A 20,285-nucleotide genomic window follows, 5' to 3' on the forward strand; every position below is an offset into this window, starting at 1 on the left:
CATTTTCTTTTAAAGCCTTACCAGAAGCACATTTAACGTGCACATTTCTATCAACATTCTGTTGCTGGAGCCACATGTATTCTCTGAGATGGCAGAGACTTTCTGTATTGCTCTCCTCACTTCCTTCTAAGCCCTCACCAGAATTGCCTTTGACACCCATAATTCTACCAACAGTCTCTTCAAGGCTATCTAGACTTTTACTATTGCTGCTCCTGCCGCTGCCATCAAGTCAATTCCGACTCATAGTGGCCCTATAGGACAGAGTAGAACTGCCCCATAGAGTTTCCGAGGCTATAATCTTTATGGAAGCAGACTGCCACATCTTTCTCCCACAGAGCAGTTGGTAGGTTTAAACCACCGACCTTTCGATTAGCAGCTGAGCACTTTAACCACTGAACCACAACTATTAGGCACCTTAAAACTCTTCCAGGCTCCACCCATTACCCAATTTCAAAACTGCTTCCACATTTTAGGTATCTATTAGAGTAGGACCCCACTCTTCTGATACCAAATTCCATCTTAGTTATTTAGTGCTGCTGTAACATAAATGGAGCCCTGGTAGCACAGTGGTTAAGCGTTTGGCTGCTAATCAAAAGGTTGGCAGTTTGAATCCACCAGCCACTCCTTGGAAACCAATGCGACAGTTCTACTCTGTCCTATAGGGTTGCTATGAGTCGGAATTGACTCGATGGCAATGAGTTTGGTTTTTTTTGGTCTAACATAAATACCACAAGTGGATGATTTTAACAAATAGAAATTTATTTTCTCACAGTTTAGGAGACTAGAAGTCCAAATTCAGGGTGCTGGCTCTAGGAGAAATCTTTCTCTCTCTCTGTTGGTTCTGGAAGAAGGTCCTTATCTCTTTGAGCTTCTGTTCCTGGGTGATCTTCATGTGGCTTAGCATCTCTCTTCTCTCATCTCTGCTTTGCTAGCTTGTTTAATCTCTTTTATATCTCAAAAGAGATTAACTCAAGATACACCCTACATTAATCCTGCCTCATTAACATAACAAAGACAACCCATTCCCAAACGGGATTATAACCACAGGCATAGAAGTTAACATTTACAACACATATTTTTGGAGGACATAATTCAATCCATAACACTAAGATATTTTAAAAGAGAGAGTGCCACGTGCTAGCATAGTTTTAAACTTATAGAAAATAAGAACTTGTCCAAAGTGCTTCTTGGAGAATGTCACTAGGTGACTCAGGGGCAAGGATAGATATTTTCACTCCAACTTGTTACCAGAAGCTGAGGTTTCAACTGAAGTCCCTAGGTGGCATAAATAGTTAAGCACTCAACTACTAGCCAAAAGGTTGGAGGTTGGAACCCACCTGGAGGCACCTCTGAAGACATGCCTGGAGATCTGCTTCCAAAAGATCACAGCTTTGAAAATCCTGTGGAGCAGTTCTACTCTGCACATAGGGGGTTGCCATGATTTGGAATCGACTCTATGGCAATCAGCAATAACAACAAGGTTTCAATTTTACTCAAATTGAATTAATTTCCAAAATCCTAAAATGAGAAGTGTAGTAACTAAAGTTCTCAGTAAGTCCAGATCTTGCTAGTTTATTAATTCTTTTCCAGTGCTTCATAGACCAGTCAGGTACCACAAAAGATGCACATAAAATTTTGCCTTAGATGTTGGCATAAACTTGTTAGCACCAGGTGAACCAGTGAGTTTCACTGTACTTTCTAAAGTACATTCCCAGTAAAAGTGAGGGAGTAAATTTCATTTGGACACTGCCAACAATCTTACATGACTAAATCTTACCAAGAAAACTGGCATCAATTCAAGCTTTTAAAATATTTTGAAAGGTAACAAGATTAGAAATCTTCTGAAAGTCTGCCACAACATAAACCATGGCTGAGGATTAAATTCTCACTCAAAATTCCTGGACTATGTTATCATATAGTGACAACAGCTCCATTCCCAGAAATGATACAAAGTCCACACCAGAAATTTTATGACTCCAAATGAACTACATAAAATACTCCAGAGTTGATTAGCAACTTCACTGGCCTGAAAGCAAAAGAGGCAGCGAGGAGAAATTGTTTGCAAGCAAAAAGTATTGTTCCTGACAGTTATTAATAAAATATCTCAACACGCCTATTATTATTTCCTTTCAATTACTACAAAAGGACATTATTGACATCTTTTATTTATAGTGGAAAATTATTTTTAAAGTTTTCTAGAAGAGAAACTGACCGTGGGAAATTTAAGTAGGTCTCTAAAATAAAAAGTTCAGATATTCTTGGGCTGCAAGTTTAGTATAGTTATTTACGTTTAATTAGACTTGTTCTTAAAAGCCAGAGGCATATAATGCCAATTTTGCCTAACATATACATATATATAGATATTTCTACAAGCATGCACAGAAGGGCACACATGCACGTATGTGTGCAAGGTCCCACTTATAATCTTGACGCCATGTTTTGGATCTTGTAAGAGATGCCATTGTTGCCTTGTCCATATCCCCATTGCCTACCCTAAAAAGTCACCTGCAAACAGTTCCCTTTAAGGCAAAAAATTTTCTGTCTCTCTGCCTGAGGCCATTCTCTGACAATGAGTATGCCTCTCCCTTCCCCCACCCCCAACCTCACCCTTGTCTCACCAATCTTATTTCTTGTTCATTCTTGACTAAGTCTTTGCTCACATGTACATCACTTAAAATATTCTCCCCACCCTCTGTGAGTATGAGACTCCATAGTATCTGTCATCTGCCTGCCTCCCTGACTTCCTTCCAAACCATTCTCCCTCACTCATTCCACTCCAATCACTCTGGTCTGTTTTCTGGTCCTCAAACACACCAAACAAAACACTTTTATTCTTAACTATACACTCTGGCTAGGGTGTCTTTCCCCAGATCTTTGTAGAATTGGCTCCTTTTTGTTTTTCAAATCTTAGCTTAAATATCACCTCTTCAAAAATACCTTCCCTGGTCTGTTTAAATTAGTCCTTCCCAATCATTCTCTATATTTTCTTATTTATTTTTCTTCATAGCACTTATCATTGTGTGAAATTTCTCGCTCATGTGAGACTTCTTCATTGTCTACCACTCTAGTAGAATCTAAGCTCCATGATAGCAGGGATCTTGTCTGTCTTATTCACACAGTGGTTCCTGTGCCTGGAACATAGTAAACACCATACATTCAAGTCACCGGTGATGGTCGTGTCACCTCCCAAAAAAGTGGAGGGGGAGCCTCAAAACAGCATGCACATCTCAACATCCATTTGATGCAACAAACAGTTATATATAATTTGTACCCTAAAACTGTATATAATTTGCAGACAAATTCATTAACAATATATTAGCTCACAAAGCCTTTCTCCAGTTGCAATCTTTAGCACATAATCATCACACACAATGTCAAATGCAAGTCACTAAACATGACCATGAAAATGTTCTTCCATGCTTATTAACATTAAAAAGAATGATACACTATATTTTTTCATGAGAAAATTATATGAACTTATTCCTGCCTAACAAGTCAGTCCTGATGGGAACAAAAACATACTTCAGTGGACAATGTCAATGTTCCTCTACAAAAAAGATGCTGGTACACTGGTGCCATGATGAAAATAGTACTGGCTGCACAAAGAGAACAAAGACAGTGAATTCTTATTTACACTAACTTTTCAACCTTCAAATGGCTCTCATCAATTAATACAGCATGCTAAATTTAAAACTGAACATTCTGGGGTCCCTCATATAAGTAACTGTAATTAAAATCAGAGTCTAAAATTTTTATCTCGAATTGGTCCTTGAATCCCTGTATCTAAAATTTCCATTCTCTTTGTTTATGCCACAATGAATTTATTTCTTGTTTGAAACTATGTGGTTTCATCTTTTGTTGGAGTGTCATCTCAAAATAATTAATCAAAATTTTAACATTCATAGCTTTTTTTTCTAATTAGGAAGTAGGGATTAGCAGAATTTCTTTGCTGTGTCTTCCTTCTCGCTTATAGAAAATTTCCTCTGTGGCCTTGCTATTTCAAAGTAAAACCCTTCCTGAATGCAGGAGATAAGAAACTTTTAGTGCCTCTTCCTAACTGTCTATGAGGGAGGGCCATCACAAAAAGTGACTAACAATTAAAACTGAATATGTATTTACAGAATTTTTCACATTATTTTAGAATTTCTTTTAAATTTTATTTCTCCGCAATTATTTTATGGGGTTCAATTACAGTGAGTAAATGCTATGATTCATTGAAAAGAACTACAGGTTTCATTTCAGTTCGTAACAACCTTTTTCGACTTCATATTTATTTTAATGAGGTAAAATGTTTATCTTAAATTTTACTTCAGTCACACACCCCCACTCCACCCCCCACACACACGTACACACATACACAAAAATACTATATGTAGGTTTGCAGTACTGCCCAGAAACCTAAAATTCTTCTATTGTTTTTCTTTCCTGTAAACAAAAATTGGTTGGTGATATGATACCTACAGTAAGTCATTACAGGTCTGATAGTACGGTTGTTACACATTATTGAATCTATCGAAAGAGAAGGGGACACAAAGGGAATTTCCAAATGCAGCTGCTAGTTCCCATTTGTTAAATCCTTTTATATAAGTACACAGCTGGGAAATACTATAAAGTGGGAGTTAAAACAAAATATTTTGGCTTATAGACATTCAGAATACACAGACTCCACTGGAAAGCAATGTTTGATATCAAAAGGGAGTGAAAGTTTGAAAACATTTCTAGCAAGTATGATTTATTTTATAGTAATATGTAATAAATTTGTTACCTTAAACTATTTTATACTAGCATAAACTCCAATCAATGTAAATTTGGTAAGAAAATTATTGAATACCTATTTTTATGACAAAATTGAGACCATGGAAGTTTGAGAATAACACCAAAGCAACCTGGCACTTTCCAAGATACAAACAAAATTTTACCAAGAGAAATAAGTGTTCTCTAAAAAAGTAAAATTTGAATGGTATAATTGCTGTCTCTCCATATTTTCTAGTCTGGTTATTTTTATGTATCCATTATTATATTTATCATCAAAGCCAAAATATATCTTGAATCCATCCCTTTTCTCTATCCCCTCTGCCTCCACACCCATCCAAGCCACTATTATCTCTCACCTGGACTTCTGAAATAGCTTCCCAACAAGTCTTCCTGTTTTCACTCTTGTCTCCCACTGGTCCAGTCACTACACCACAGCCAGAATTAACTGTTTGAAATATTGTTAAACCCTTCAATCACTCTCCATTGCACTTAGAATAAAATCTAAACTCTGCAAGTTATCCACAAGATCCTGTTTGATATATTGTTTTTCTTGTGAGCTGTTGAGTCGATTCTTACTCAAAGTAGAACTGCCCCAGAAGGTTTCTAAGGCTGTAATCTTTAGGGGAGCAGATCGCCAGGTCTTTTCTCCTATGGAGCCAGTGATGAGTTTGACCACCAGTTAGCAGCCTAGCGCTTAACCATTGAGCTACCAGGGCCCCTTCCTGTTTGGTATAGCCCCTACCAATCTCTCTAACTATATCTGATGTTACATTTCATCCTCACTTGTCACACTCCAGACACAAATATCATCTTTCATTTCCTTAAAGACAGTTATATTTTTCTCACCTCAAGGACTTCACACATGCTATTCCTTTTGCCATTTTACCTTCTTCCCATTCATAATTAGACAGGGCATTCTCTAACCATCCATTCTAAGTTAGGTTTACCCATTATGTTCTCAGAGAGTACCCTGTTCTTTTTCTTCATAGAACTTATCACAATTTGAATCATATATTTATTTGTGTGTATATTTATTTGATTTCTGCTCCCTCTCCTAGACTATAAGCTCCATGAAGGCATGAACATGTCTGTTTTGTTCACCACTACACAACCAGTACCCTGTAGAAGACTTTGCTACTAAAAGATGTTCGATAATATTTGCTGAAATCAAAATGAAACACAGCCTTGATGACAACAAAAAATAAAATAAACTATGAAATAAGAAAATGAAACATAGCCCCATTATCTTGCTAATAAATAAATAACAGTGCCTGGATGTCTATTTTACCCATGCTGTCTTGGAGGTATAAGACGAACAACTTAAGTCCAATCAGAAAAAACAGAGCATTGGTCTGGCTTTATTATATCTTCTGCCTTCCCCCATGCAAGGAAAATAAATCTTCCAGTGAATCTATCTAATTTTATAATGTCAATCCCTTTCTAACCTAAAATTAGTTCTAGAAAAGTCTTAAGTTTTCTTTCAATTCCCTACATCTCAGTTACTGCTCCAGAGCACTGGTTGTGTCTGCAAAATCAACTGAAAAGAAAAATTTCTGTCTCTCTAAATTATTAAATCAAGTCTTTGAACTGGCTTCAAGACATTAAGTATAGAACAAGAATTTAAATATATGTTACTAATGGTAAAGACATTTTAAAATATTACCTTGTTTTTTATTTAAAGAATAAAACTTTTCCTCATTGCCCACGTAAAATGTTTTTCATTAACGTAACCAAAAGCCAAGAAATGCAAAATGGGGTTTAAAATTTCTAATCTAATATAATATATTAAGGTTTCAGTCAGTTCTAGATCCTAAAAAAATGAATATTTTGCTTTAAACTAGATAATCAACGTCACTTATTATGGTTTCTGTTTTGATGCTTAGAGAGAAAATTTAACATGGGGAAGCAGGCTAATACACTGCACGCATTTGATGGTGTTTCTACCTTTAGGGCAAACTCCCGCAGCATGACTGAATGATACTCAGGAGCTTTGCATGCTTTTTAAAATTGATATATAGGCACGTAAGTGAGAAAAGCCTTATTATAAATCAAGTATGACCACTAAAAATGATAAACACCTGCATTTCCTCACTGAAGATGTATTCACCATATGACTTCATTCACACAGACACATTTGCTTAATATGATTTTTCTATATTAATACACAGCCAAACTTTATTTGATCATACTTATTTTATGATCTTACCAAGTTCGCTACCTTGAGTTCAGACTTTTGACAAGTTGACCTAATAATGTGACCTAAATCACAAACAACTCTCCACCTCTCACAGGTTCCAATATGTTAATCATATGTACATGGTGTTTGTTTCATGGCCTGAAAAGTAATAACCCTAATGCTATGTATTTTGAGCTTTCCCTCAAGTAAACACCTATCAGTAATGAGATCATGCTAACTGACACAACTTAACGACAGCGGCCAGATTTTAAAAGCTCACCATTCTTTGCTGAGACGACAGAACGCTGTCCCAGTCAGCATCTTGTTGAATGGTAGTGACAAGTGTTGGTAGCTCCTCAGAGTGAGGTTTGTTGTGCATTACAGGGTGCAGAGGCAGATGGGAGGCCACATGTTGATCACTGCCCTCTTCTTTTTCCCTTGAGGTCAAATCCCGGGTCATTGCTTCCTCTCCATCAGCTGCACAGGCAAATGGAGAGGTGGCTTGCTTAGAAGACATTCTTCTGCAGAAGAAGAAAAACAGCATGGATTAAAATGGGCTGTCAACAACAAAAGAATAAACTGTCCCTTGCATTTAACTAATTCAGGAAAAAAGAAAAGTTCTCTAACTTTAGAGATGTTTATGATCTACTCTAAACCAATGAGAAAGAACACCTTATCTGCTCTGCCTTTCTTTCTTAACTCAGCAAACCTCTTCCCAGTAATTGTTACATTTTTCCCTCTCCTAGCAATCCACAAATGAAATTTTTATTATTATTTATTATAGAATAAGTTTTCACAGTGTGTAATGTGTTTGTAAGTGTGTGAGTGTGTCTGTGTCTGTGTGTGTGTGTGTGCGTATTTTTCCTCCCAGTTCTCCCCACTAGATTACAAGCTTCTTAAGGGTAATTAGGAAGATAGTTAGCAATAAAAAAGAAAAAAAAAAATGAACGAACAAACTGGCAGAGTCAGTTTGGAGGATGACTTGAAAATGAAAATATCCAAATTTCTCTTACAGTTTACATAGGAACAAAATTCTATTGAAAACGAAGGAAGTTCTACGTAGGAAAATATAATAAGCAGAGTAAATAATCTATAGCAGAAGTCCTAAGTAAATCTGGTCCTGACTTGCTAGTTTATACCTTGTATTTTAAGTGTTAGGCCTAATACTGCTTAGAACCAATACGATCCTTTTCTAAAGACTTTTAAAATATGTCAACTGCTGCAAATGTCTAAATGACATATTGATTGAGTGGCTGATAATGTTAGTCTTAAGACAATTTGTACCAATTAAATTGAGTATCTGAAATAACTATATTTTTCAATATTAAAATGACATAAAATTCAAAGCATTTACTATGAAAATAATAAAATATGTACTATGCATAATATTTTAAAATCTCCAAAAACAATTAGTGAACATTAATTCATGTATCCACATATAAAAATCAATTACACTCAGTATAACAAGGTCTTCAGTCTCTACACTCCTATAAAATCATAAAATCATGCCTATTAAACAGAATTTCAAAACTTACAGAAAGAATATCACCTTATCAAGATGATTTTCTTAGTAATATGGTTAGAAATAAAACCACTAAAATAAACATAAACCTCAAAAGAAGAGGTAATTGAGTATTTTTTTTAAACTTTAGTTGTTTTTGGTTTATAGCATCTTTAGCTCTAAAACTGCTGTGTAATGAAAGGAATAAAATATCCACCTTAATTGCTCTTTAACATTAATTGATTTCATACCATTTTTTTAAAAATGCACAAATCAGTTAACATAGGAAACCACATGAGCATTTTTCAAATTAGCAAATCATTAACTTGCTAGTACTGTTTCTACAGACAAATAAATACTGATTAAAGGGTCTAGAAATCTGAGATTAACAGTTAAATTTACAAATCTGTCACATGCTTTCATGAATATTGCAGTGAAGGAAATATCAAGTGCAAAGAAAAATAATTAAGTTAATTCCAATTTAAACAGTAGTTTTTATGTAGCAGCCTGTGTTTCACATAGGATTTAACAGCTAATGCTAAATTTCTCACAATTAATGAGGGGGCTCAGATTTAGTATCCTACAGTGAAAAAAATTAATATAAGATAAGTTAATCTAATTATGCACAGTTCTAAATAAAAGTATTACAGGCTTTTGAAGTGCTTTGAAACATATTAAAATGCTGATACCTATTTATAATAATCATTGTACAAATAGTGAAAATTTCATCTATTAGACTTGATACTAGAAATAAAATGAGAGAAAAAGAGTGCAGAAGGATGCTTACATTTTTAAAGAGAAATAAATTAATTGTTCTGAAGAGTATGATATCAAAGAATTAGATAAATATATTGTTGAACAATTTCTATTAATACCAAAAAATGGATAAATGTATGCATATACACTTGTGGAAAATGATACCAAAAGATGTTTCTTAGTACACAGAATCACTCTAGCGCTTACTTTATTGGTCCTAAAAGGTACTACACAGTAAGACCAGGCAAATTATAACTGAAAAATAACTGTTCTACAAATTTATCAAGAGCTTGTCATAAACAACAAGAATGTTTTCATGGTTCAGATAATGACACTCCCGATAATGTAATCATTTATATTAAAAACAGAAACATGAATTTACTGCTGCTTTTTAAAACAGTTAAATACAATTGAAAGTCATAATCCAAAACATAGAGTTTAGCTACCCAGAAGATATCCTCTTATTATAGTGAATTGGCTCCTTCCAATAGCTAATATATATGATTGTTCCATTGGTATAAATTAATCAGGACATGAAACCCAAAATGAAAACAGTCTCTTAAGAATAATTTCAACGATAAACTGCACCAATGAACAATAGTGCACAATCCTAATTAAACACAAACGTGCAGCTGTAAAAATAGACTAAATCTGTCCAAAGCTATGAGCTGAGTTTAAAGGCTGGTTTGTTAGAGTGTTTTCTTAAGGAAGGCTGGGCCCTCAGTCTTAATCAGCCAATAAATTATTTCCTGCAATTATATTAAATAGAAAATTATCTTCAAATGGGGAGTGTTAATTGAAAATCAAAATTCAGAGGGAAGTTTAGAAATTACACGCTGAATACAATTAGTAAGGAAGACTTCACCCCTAGTTCATCAACAATCTTCTGGTGATTCCTCCAGTGACCATTCAGGAAAGCTACCTATTTATAACATCACACAATTTGTCGTTTGTTTTGCACCTACAAACACAGATGTGTATTAAGGTTGCCAATAAAAGAAAGGCTGCGCCCCAAAAAATCAATATTAAATCTGACTGTTAATTCTCAGCTCATAGCATCATTAGGTGACAAGGAGACAAAGAAGGTAGGACAACTGGTTAAAATCCAAGGAAGGCATGCATACTCAACTTCGAAATTCCTTTCTTCTGCAAAGGAATCAATACTTTTTTGTTCCAAGAATACATTTTCCATTTCATATTTAATTTCTTCCATTAACTTTAATATAGTTCTCAAAAACATTGTTAGCAGAGAAAAGGGTGATTTTTGTTCTTTTAGCAAGGTATTATTCCACTGAGGGCATTTCCTTTTGATAAAAATCACTGTACTTGTTTCAGGTTTCTTTTTTCCATTGGTTTTGATGTTTTTGTTGTTGTAGTGGTGGTTTTGCTCTTTTAAAGGGAAAATGTGCACAAATTATTTTTAGTGTATACTTTATTAAATAGGCCTAGGTTTTTTATTACTAGATTAGATTTACTAGTAATTTTTGCACAGTTACTTTATTGAGGAATCCATACATATACTGATTATATCCATATTTCATTTCTTTACCTTAGCTTTCCCTTTTGGAATATTTTACTAGACCAACTAAACTGTATTCTAGAAGCCACAAAGACATGTGACTTTTGGCAAGGCCTATACTATAACCACTGCACCATACTTACTCTCCCTTACAAACTCATAGATCAAATATACACTTGTTTTAATCTTCTAAAATGCATGTGGAATGCTTCTTATGTTTAATGCTAATTTCAGTAGTTTTCCCCTACAAAAATTTTCACCACCAGTGTATTTGAATAGTACCTTACTTAAGCTGCTGCCATATACACCTAATAAGCAAAACAAAGAATCAAAATCCATGTGAAAATGGTCAATTTTTATGTGACTTTACTTTGTTTTATTTTGGAACTATTATAACTTAAAAATCATTCAAATGAATTGTCTTTTTTTAATTTGTATTAAAAAAAATATCTCCCTAGTTATACCCCCCTGAAAACAGGGGTTTATAATGGAAGTGCTGACACAACCCTAACTAAAGCAGCGCAAATGTTGCCGCTATAATACACAAAATCAAGTTCTATTATTCTAAACTATCCTCGCTCATGGGATTTTTCTTTACTGTGCTCCCAGCCAAACTGCTGAAGCATGAAAAATTTAAATGCAATCAAATGCGCCCAATTCTACTTTACTAGAACAAGTGTCTACAGTGGTACAATCTTAAAAGGAGATGCAACAGATTTGTTTGGTGTTTTTTTTAACTGTTTATTTATAATACAGTGCATTGGAGATAAAATAAAAGAGGAAATTACACTCACATGGTACCAGTGTATTGACTACACAGAGCACATTATAATCAGAGAGAAAAACTACATTGTCAACTTATCACATTGGTTAAACAAGATGGTTTTCTGGGGCATAGCTATTATCAAGTAAAACCTCCAAGGAGAATTACATATCTTTGGGACACATAAAATAAATTCCCATCATGTGTTCCCCGAGTTTGAAATGTCTCTGCCCAGCAGATCAAGTGAATTTCCAGGCTGACAGGTCATTGGGAAGAACTTCAGGGCTTAGGACTTCTGGAAATGAGATTGTTAAAGATAAAGCCTCTAGTAATTGATAATGTTCTCTAGGAAGTCAGTGGGAGTGCCTCTAGAAAGGTGATAATTATTTTACTCCAAAACCTTAGGAGAAAATCTGACTGTTTAGGCTATCACAAGCCTATTTAGACAGTAAATTTGCTTTCTTTCTGTTCTTTAATAAGAAATCAAAATTACCTGGTCCAAGGCTTTATAAAATGATTAAAATATTGGATATCTACACGTGAAGTCCTCCATCTCAGAAAATTATATTTTCTAGAACTTTACACTTTTCTGATTTGATATTGTGATTTTTTAAAATGTTATTTATATGTTTTTAAAAGTTAGGATTATTTTTAAACAGCTTTCTCATACGGCATAGCCATTCAAAATTAAATTTTTTTGTTGTTGTTTTGTTTTACTATTGCTTGGAAAGAATCCATCTCCCAAAACTATCATTTGGACTTACATAACCATCCAAAGAAGCCACTGAATTTATTGGAACAATATTTTTAACCTGATTTTTAAAAATATTTCCACTACTTTTAAGATTATTATCAAATGGAATTCACTTTTTAGGTGTGTTACATTTATTCAAAAGAAGCCTTGTTTTTAACATAAAGCAACATTTAAATAGTTGGTTTACTTAAAGAAAAAATAAAAACTTTAGGCCAACATTCACATTTATTTTTGTAGCTCAGCCCCAGGCTACCAAGGTACACTTATTTCAGTCAGATAATTCACTGTTAATTTAATGCTGCAATGATATGATACTGAGAAATAAACAACTAATTTTCCAAAAATATAACACAGTGCCTCTCATTTTAAGGAGCATGAGTAACAGATATGTTCAGCTGCCAAAATGCACAATACCCAGGAACCCCTACAAAGCACGCCAGTCCACCCAGCCCTAGGGCAAAGAACGATTAAAAACCCTCTTCCTGTACCTCTATTTCCCACGTTTAAGGATCCTAGAGTGGCGGGGGGTGGGGGGCACAGTGCGGACGACAGGGCAGCCCTGATTCCAGACATTAAAATGAACACATTCCTTTTAAAACTTTCCCTGCTTCTTTCAAGTAAAGCCTAGGGGTTGTTATTGATTCTTTATATTGTTTTATCCTGCACTCCCACCTCCTCTCTCCCACTCTACCCCCAACTTTCCTGGGCTTTTGCCAGGTTTTTCTCTCACACCTGTTTAATAATAATAAGCAATTGAGAAATTTCAGTGGATAAGAAGGTAACTGCTTTCTGAGCTAACTTAGAAATGTACAAACGTTTCTTCTAAAGTTTGTAGAAGCCCTTTCAGAACACATATGGTAACATACAGAGACAACACCTATCAAAAGAAAACTCACTGATTTAAGTTAGCTGTCAAATCTATAGAGATGAGTCTAATGAAATACATCTGAACCTGTTGAAGCATGTCTAAGAAGGGACTTAAAATTAATGGATTTTGACTTATCTAAGGCTTCTAATTTTTCACACCAATACTTTCCCAAAGCACCAAAATTGCCTCCAAAGGCCTTCTGAAGTTCCTATAAAACAGGGACTACCTGGAAAAAATTCTTCTCAAGTCATCAGAGTTTGTGTTTCTAGAGTTTATATTTAGCTGACAATATTGCTGTCACTTTATATAGCTTAAGACTGTTCTTTGGACTAGAGCTCATGTCTTGGAATGCTTTGACTCATGAATTGTTTCTCCTGATAATGTTACATCACGTAACCACCTCTGTCTAATTGGTTAGTATCTGCTGAAAGAGGCAGGCAACCAGACTAACAACTGGCCTGCCTGACTGACTGCCTATGGAAAACCTATAATTATTACATGTGTCCCTGAGTATCCAGTTTCTTCCTGAGATCAAAACAACTTGACTTCATGTAACCTCCTTTTTTTTTTTTTCTTGATAGAAGTAATATTGACTTTTTTTCATAGTTCATTTACCAGTAATTTGTTGGGATTTTTGCTTTGGAAAGCCAGGCTCAGAGTATATAAATAAAATCAGTCACTTAACAATAAGAGCAAAACCAAACAATGGCTACTATAAATATACACTAACTTAGAGGATTTTAATCAAGCACAATGACTTTATAACTCAACTGAAAGCCTCTATATGGCTTGCTCTCTAAAATAATAGCAGAATAAATTTATTTATATATGTTCACTTTGAATCTCCTCTTCATATGAAATGAGAACCATAATTTTTAAAGTGAATAAAGGACATATTTTTGTCAGCTTGAAACTGATTTGCTAACAGGGAAGCCCAACTACAGGGTATCTTATCCAATTATTAATAAAAATCATAGACCCAGAACAATGACTTCTCAGAGAAAAAGGGTAGAAGCCTGTCACTATCTATTTCCACTCTTTGTTTAATATTATCAGAAAAAAATGAAAATTCATAGTATGCAGATTGTCCAAAATATGAAAGCTCCCACATGGTGACACTGAACAAAATTATGTAAAGAAATTAATCTCTGAGGTTCCTTTTAGGTAAATAAAGCAATCCAGCAATTCCTCTTTCATATAATGAAATAAGGTATAAATTTCAGGTTTATATCCAAAAGGAAAAGGAGCTGGGAGGGGAGAAAAAGAAGGGAGAGAGGAGAAGATAGGACAAGCGGGAGGAGAAGAGAAGAAACAACTATGGCTTTGCAGTTCATTTTCAGTTTGTCTACTTAATGAAAACCTCATTGTACAACCCTGAAAACCATTTCCAGCAGGCAAGTATTTCTGATTCAGCAGAGGTTACACAAGCATCAAAGCAGTTAAATATAGGTGCCAAGCCGCATTGCCAGGAGCTCTTAGTACTATGAGTTAGTGTTACCTGACAGCTTAGTGAATATAAAATTACTTGTTTCTCCAACTGAAGACAATCAAATTGTCACCTTCCATTGTAATAATGCACAACTAGTGATCAGCAAAGTGCAAACATAATTACCATGAAGAAAACAAAAAATCAAATCTAAAGCTCTCTACAGAGTAAACACATCTATCTGGCTCCCCCCAAAAAGGGAGTATATTTTAAAACTGAATGCTACGATGCAATCTCCTCGTTATTTAACAATAAGATTTATTAGTCTTACATTAAATAAAAATGAAATACAACAAGAATGACCAATTTATAAAAAGTTAATACAAGTACCAGTAAGGGTACTGCAACTTTTCCAGGCATAGTACAAGGCCTACAAATTATATCAGCGCCATTTGGGCCGATAACATTAAGTGTATGTCAGCAGCACGTCTATTATAAAAACCACACTTTAAAGGATTTCTTTCTAGCCTAGAAATCTTTCTTAAGGTTGAAAAGGACAGATAGGATCCAACCTCAAAAGCTTTTGTCTTAAATTTTCCTTAAGAGAAAAAAATGTTATGCTTTATTTTTGTCTTCTAAAGTGGCCTGGTATTTTTGAAGCTGAAAATTCACCTCACAAAATTGATTAAGTATCTCTACCCAACTTTAGAAAAACAATCAAGGACTGGGTGCATGTCCACAGCTATTACTGAGACATGCAGCATCTGGAATTCTTGTCGAAATTTGGTGGCCAGATTGGCCCACTATCAAAGTGATCTCAGCAACCCGAAGCTGGGTTAGTATTAAAGCAATGAAAGTTTGGCATGGTTCTCCTATACCCTGAAGATTCCCAAGATACAAATAACACGAATACCATTAATATAGATGCTGCTCCAACTAAACTATGTTTTAAAAGCTCTCTTAGAAAAGTGATTTTATACCTATCTAACTCATACTTTAAAACATTCAGAATTACATCATTCTTATCAATATGCTAAAAAACTTCCTTTCCTATTCTCAAAATACTCCCAACATAGAGAGAGGTTTTCTTCTCCCATCAATAATATATCCCTTTTATCAGAAAAGTATGTCATACTTATAGCTTATGCCTGGTATTCCATTTTTGCCTGATACCTCTGCTCTAAATATTATCATTTTTTAATCCTCTGACACAAAAGTGAACCAATTGGGGTTGGGGTAGGGCACTGCACCAGGGTGAAAGTGGAATGAAGTAGGGACCATCAACAGCATGGATTCCCTGTGCTTGAATTTTAGCATAGAATTGCAGACATTTACGATCTAATATACGATTCCTTAAAATGATACTTTAATACTTTATAAAGCCAAGATGGACAATCATAGATGAAATTCCTATAACTCCATTGTATTAGAGAACAGTAGAGAAAATGGTGACGTAAAGACAATGGGCAAATTCTGTGGCTAAATCAGAAGTACAATAAACATGCGAGAATCAAGGGAAAGAGAAAACCTAATAATTAGTCAGAGGGCACTGGCGGTTCGGTGGTAGAATTCTTGCCTTTCTTGCAGGAGATCTAGGTTCCATTTCCAGCCAATGCATTTCATGCTCAGTCATCCATCTGTCAATGGAGGCTTGGGTGTTGCTATGATGCTGAACAGGTGTCAGCAGAGCTTCCAGACTAAGACAGACTAGAATGAAAGGGCTGGTTAACTACTTTTGAAATATCAGTCAATGAAAACCCTATAGATCACAAAGGTCCGATCCACAACGAATAATGGGCATGATGCAGGACCAGGCAGGATTTCATTCTGTTGTACATGGAGTCACAATGAATTGGGGGCCAACTCTATGGCAGCTAACAACAACAATCATTATTCGTAATTTTTATTGTAATTTAAGATAAATTTCACATTATTAAGAGAAGTTTTTGGATATGAAAAATAAGATTATTTTGGGAAATCATATTTTTCCTTGACTTTACCACATTTCAAGTAATATAAAAAACTTTCTTTCCAAGAGGCCCTACTTATAAGCCTAACACAATAGAAAATTGCCAGGGTTTCTACTGAATATGAAAAGGAATGCAATCACCATTTTCTGATCTTCAGTAATGGGTAATTTAATCCATTATTAAAATTATACTTCTACATGGAATTCTTTACAATATGTTGTTGTTATGTACCATCGAATTGATTCCTACTCATAGCGACCCTATAGGACAGAGCAGAGCTGCCCCCATAGGATTTCCAAGGAGCAGATGGTGGATTCGAACTGCTGACCTTTTGGTTAGCAGACAAGCTCTTAACCACTGCACCACCAGGGCTTACAATATAGTAATAATAAGTATCAGTAAGAGGAAAAAAAGGAAACTTGTTGTCAGAGAATGTCTTTGAGACCCTGGGAGATAAAGCTTGCATGGGTATATGATCATAAGCTTATAATAAATGGAGGAAAAACAGAAAACATTAAAATATTTTGTTTGATTTAAAAAAAAAAAAAAAGAAGCAGCAGCTTATCCTATATGTTCCATGAGGACAGGGACCATGTCTATCTTGCTCACTTTTGGATCCCCCGTGCCCAGATCAGTGCATGATACGTAGTAGGCAATCAACAATATTAGAAAACAAAAAGAGGCAGAGAAAGAGGGAGGGATGAGCAAATAGTTTTTTTTTTTTTAAGTGAAGTAAATAAATAATCACAGAAAATACCACTCACATATTAATACAGCCAACCTACAAATTATTCTTTCTCTATACTTTTTTAAATGAAACATCTCATTACTTAATGTCAAAATCATATATCTGTATCCCCAGCCCTGAGTTCTCTCTCATCTCCGAGATTAAAAAATTTCTCGGATGACCACTAGACATTTACATTAAGACGTACTCCACTATTTAGCAAAACTTAAAATTGGATTCATCATTATTTTTCTTAAAACACTTCCTTACTCATTTACATCCAGAAGAGCATTATTCTCACAATCATACATGCTCAAAACATGAACACTATATCCATCTCCTCTTTTTTTTTATCCTTGTTCCTCATTGCCATTCTGTCATGAAGCCCTATCAACCCTTCCTTCATAATGTTTTTCATGCTCATATCCCTCTTACCATACTCATAATCATTTTAATACAGGGTCTTATTTACCTCAACAGACTCTAACTAGTTTCCCTAACAGTATCTCTTACTCTGAACTGATCTTACTTCCACTCCCTTCATTGGGCCACTCTCCTGATCAAGAAACATCAGTGATGGTTTATGCGATGGCAGAATAAAGTCCAAACTTCTGACCCTGGTATTTAAGGCCCTCCATGATCAAGATCCAATCAGTTTTACTAAATTTGTCTTCTAGTAGCCTACACCCTAACTTGCTGCTCTGAACTAGATGATATACTCAGACCTCACTTATTGCTGCCTCCCAGCTTTTGATCTGTCTGTCTCCCCCTACTTCCCTCATCTTCCTTTCTTATCACTAGGAAACCAAATGGGACTATTCCAGATCACTATGATCCATCCCTCTTCTAATGACTTGTAATAAATCTCTGAAAACTTATTTTTTATATCACTCATTCAACACTTATGTATACTACCTTAGATAAATACGTAGATACACAGATACATAGACAGATACATAAGTAGATACATAAATAGCTGCCATCAAGTCAGGGAATGTAATTAGATATCCTCTTCAAATCTACCATATAACATTACAAATACCTTATCACCTAGAGAAAAGAAAGAGTAAAGCCTTATACACAAGGGCACACATTTTTATAAATTGTAATTGTCTGTGAAAGCTGAAGAAAGGTTTTCACCACCAACTCAAATTTCCACATTTTTTGATATGTACCCAACAGTCTGGTCCTGAGAATAACTAAATGCCCCTGTCTTATATTGTATATCTTCCCCCTACCTCTACCACTGTTTCTCTTCCTTATAGCTATTTGCTTTAAATATCTCACTTGCATTTGCTGGTAGCATTATCATAAATAGCTCCAGGAGGACATGAGAAACCAATTGTTTCCATGAATCATTGCACAGAATTGTTAGAGTTTTCATTATAAAAGACAAGTATGACTACCACTGTCATGCATACTAAAGGATTCTTTACCAAATACCAAGTACCTATTTGCACACTTATCAAGCCAGAACTTCTAGTTTCTAAGTGATGATGTCTGTTATAGAAAAGAATCTTGCATTATTTATTCAGTCCTGTTCTTTCATCTCATATAAGCACCACCTTACAACTTCCCAAAGTTGAGTAAGAGTCCTCTGAAAAATGTTTACAGTCATCATGCCCGATCTATTAGCTTTTAAATTTCTTCAAAAGCAGATCTTTTATTTTCACCCATGCTCCCTAGAACTGGAAAACCACTACCAGTCTTAACAGAAACTACTACCAGAATAAAGTGTGGTGTAGTGGGAAGGTTTAGGGTAGGGATTTAAATCCCAGATCTCTCATTTGCTAGATCTGTGAACTTCAGAGATTACTTAATTTCTCTGAGCCTCTATGTTTCCATCTATAAAGCTAAGAACAATATGTCTTCCTTGAAGGGTTGCTGTGAAGATTAAGTTAATATGTGTGCAAGTATCTAGTATTTGGTAGATATCAGATTAATAATTTCCTTTAAATAAAACTTCACCAAAAAAAATAATTTGACCCAAACAAAAACCAAACAACCAAAAATCTTTGAAGAAGGAGATTCTGGATATTTAAAAATCACGATAAATAGAAGTCCCATAAAACAGAAGTTTTCCAATGGCAATATATCCATGGCCCAATGCTGAGGGGACCAGTAACTAGGACTATGATAACAGGACAAAACCACGGCATGAAAATACATAGGCTACTATTTCCCAAAAGGGATAGAGATGAGAGGGGATCACTCTTTATACAGGACAGACCAAAGCAGACAGTGGCTGCTGCTGAGAACTGTATTTCTAAGGAGAGCAGAGTCTTTGGGCTCTGGGTACAGATTCAGATCTCCTGCTATTCACTTTTTTCTTGATTTGCAACAAACAATTTGGAGGTTATTATCCATCGTCTCAGAATTAACTTTGAAACAGAAGCAGCATTTCAGTATACTAGAATAGTTATCAGGGTTTAAATAATTAAACAATAAGGAAAAAGTCTAAGCTGCCATATCCTGTGAAATACACCAATACATTTCAAAGGTTTATTAATTGTTTTTCTATTTGATAAACTATTGTCATGATGCATCAGTTATCACTGGCCTCAAACTTTAACTGTTCTAAATTTACTTGTTTCGTACCATTTTTCATTTCTAAATCAAATCTAAAATAACATTTCTACTAGTATGCTAATCCCAGCACATCCTCAAGAGCTGATTGAAAACAGCTTACCTTAAACTTCTCTTCCCACCACAATTTACTTTAGAAAATCATCTTGAGGAGTCATAGATATGCTACTAGACTGCTTAATATTTTAGCGAATTCATTATCACAAAATAAGTATTCTCAAATGTACTACAGCTCAGAAAGGTGACAAGTACTCCACGTGTAGCTCAAGATCACTATTTGAAGCCAAAAATTTCCAACAGCAAGATAAACCTGCCTATGGACCAAACTTTCAAATAGCAAGGTTTCAAAATCAGCAAGATAAGGAAAAAAAAAAAAAAGAATATTTTGAATCTTGCCAGGAATGGTGGGGAACAAAATCAGGGCATGTGTTACCCAGAAGAATGCAAAAGAAATCTATCACAGAAGAAAAAGTAGAAAATTGAA

General features: G+C 34.9%; 1 protein-coding gene across 3 annotated transcripts in view; it reads right to left on the reverse strand.

The window, feature by feature from the left end:
• Window positions 1-20,285, reverse strand: part of SOX6 (SRY-box transcription factor 6) — a 431,726-nt gene that overhangs the window by 363,698 nt on the left and 47,743 nt on the right. For all 3 annotated transcript variants that reach the window (XM_023737515.1, XM_004369676.3, XM_004369675.3), the window contains exon 2: window positions 7,212-7,452. In XM_023737515.1, coding sequence (XP_023593283.1) covers window positions 7,212-7,452 — 241 coding nt within the window. The remainder of the gene's footprint in view (window positions 1-7,211; window positions 7,453-20,285) is intronic.

This window comes from Trichechus manatus, unplaced genomic scaffold (assembly GCF_000243295.1).
Source record: "Trichechus manatus latirostris isolate Lorelei unplaced genomic scaffold, TriManLat1.0 scaffold00006, whole genome shotgun sequence".
Lineage (NCBI taxonomy): Eukaryota > Metazoa > Chordata > Mammalia > Sirenia > Trichechidae > Trichechus > Trichechus manatus.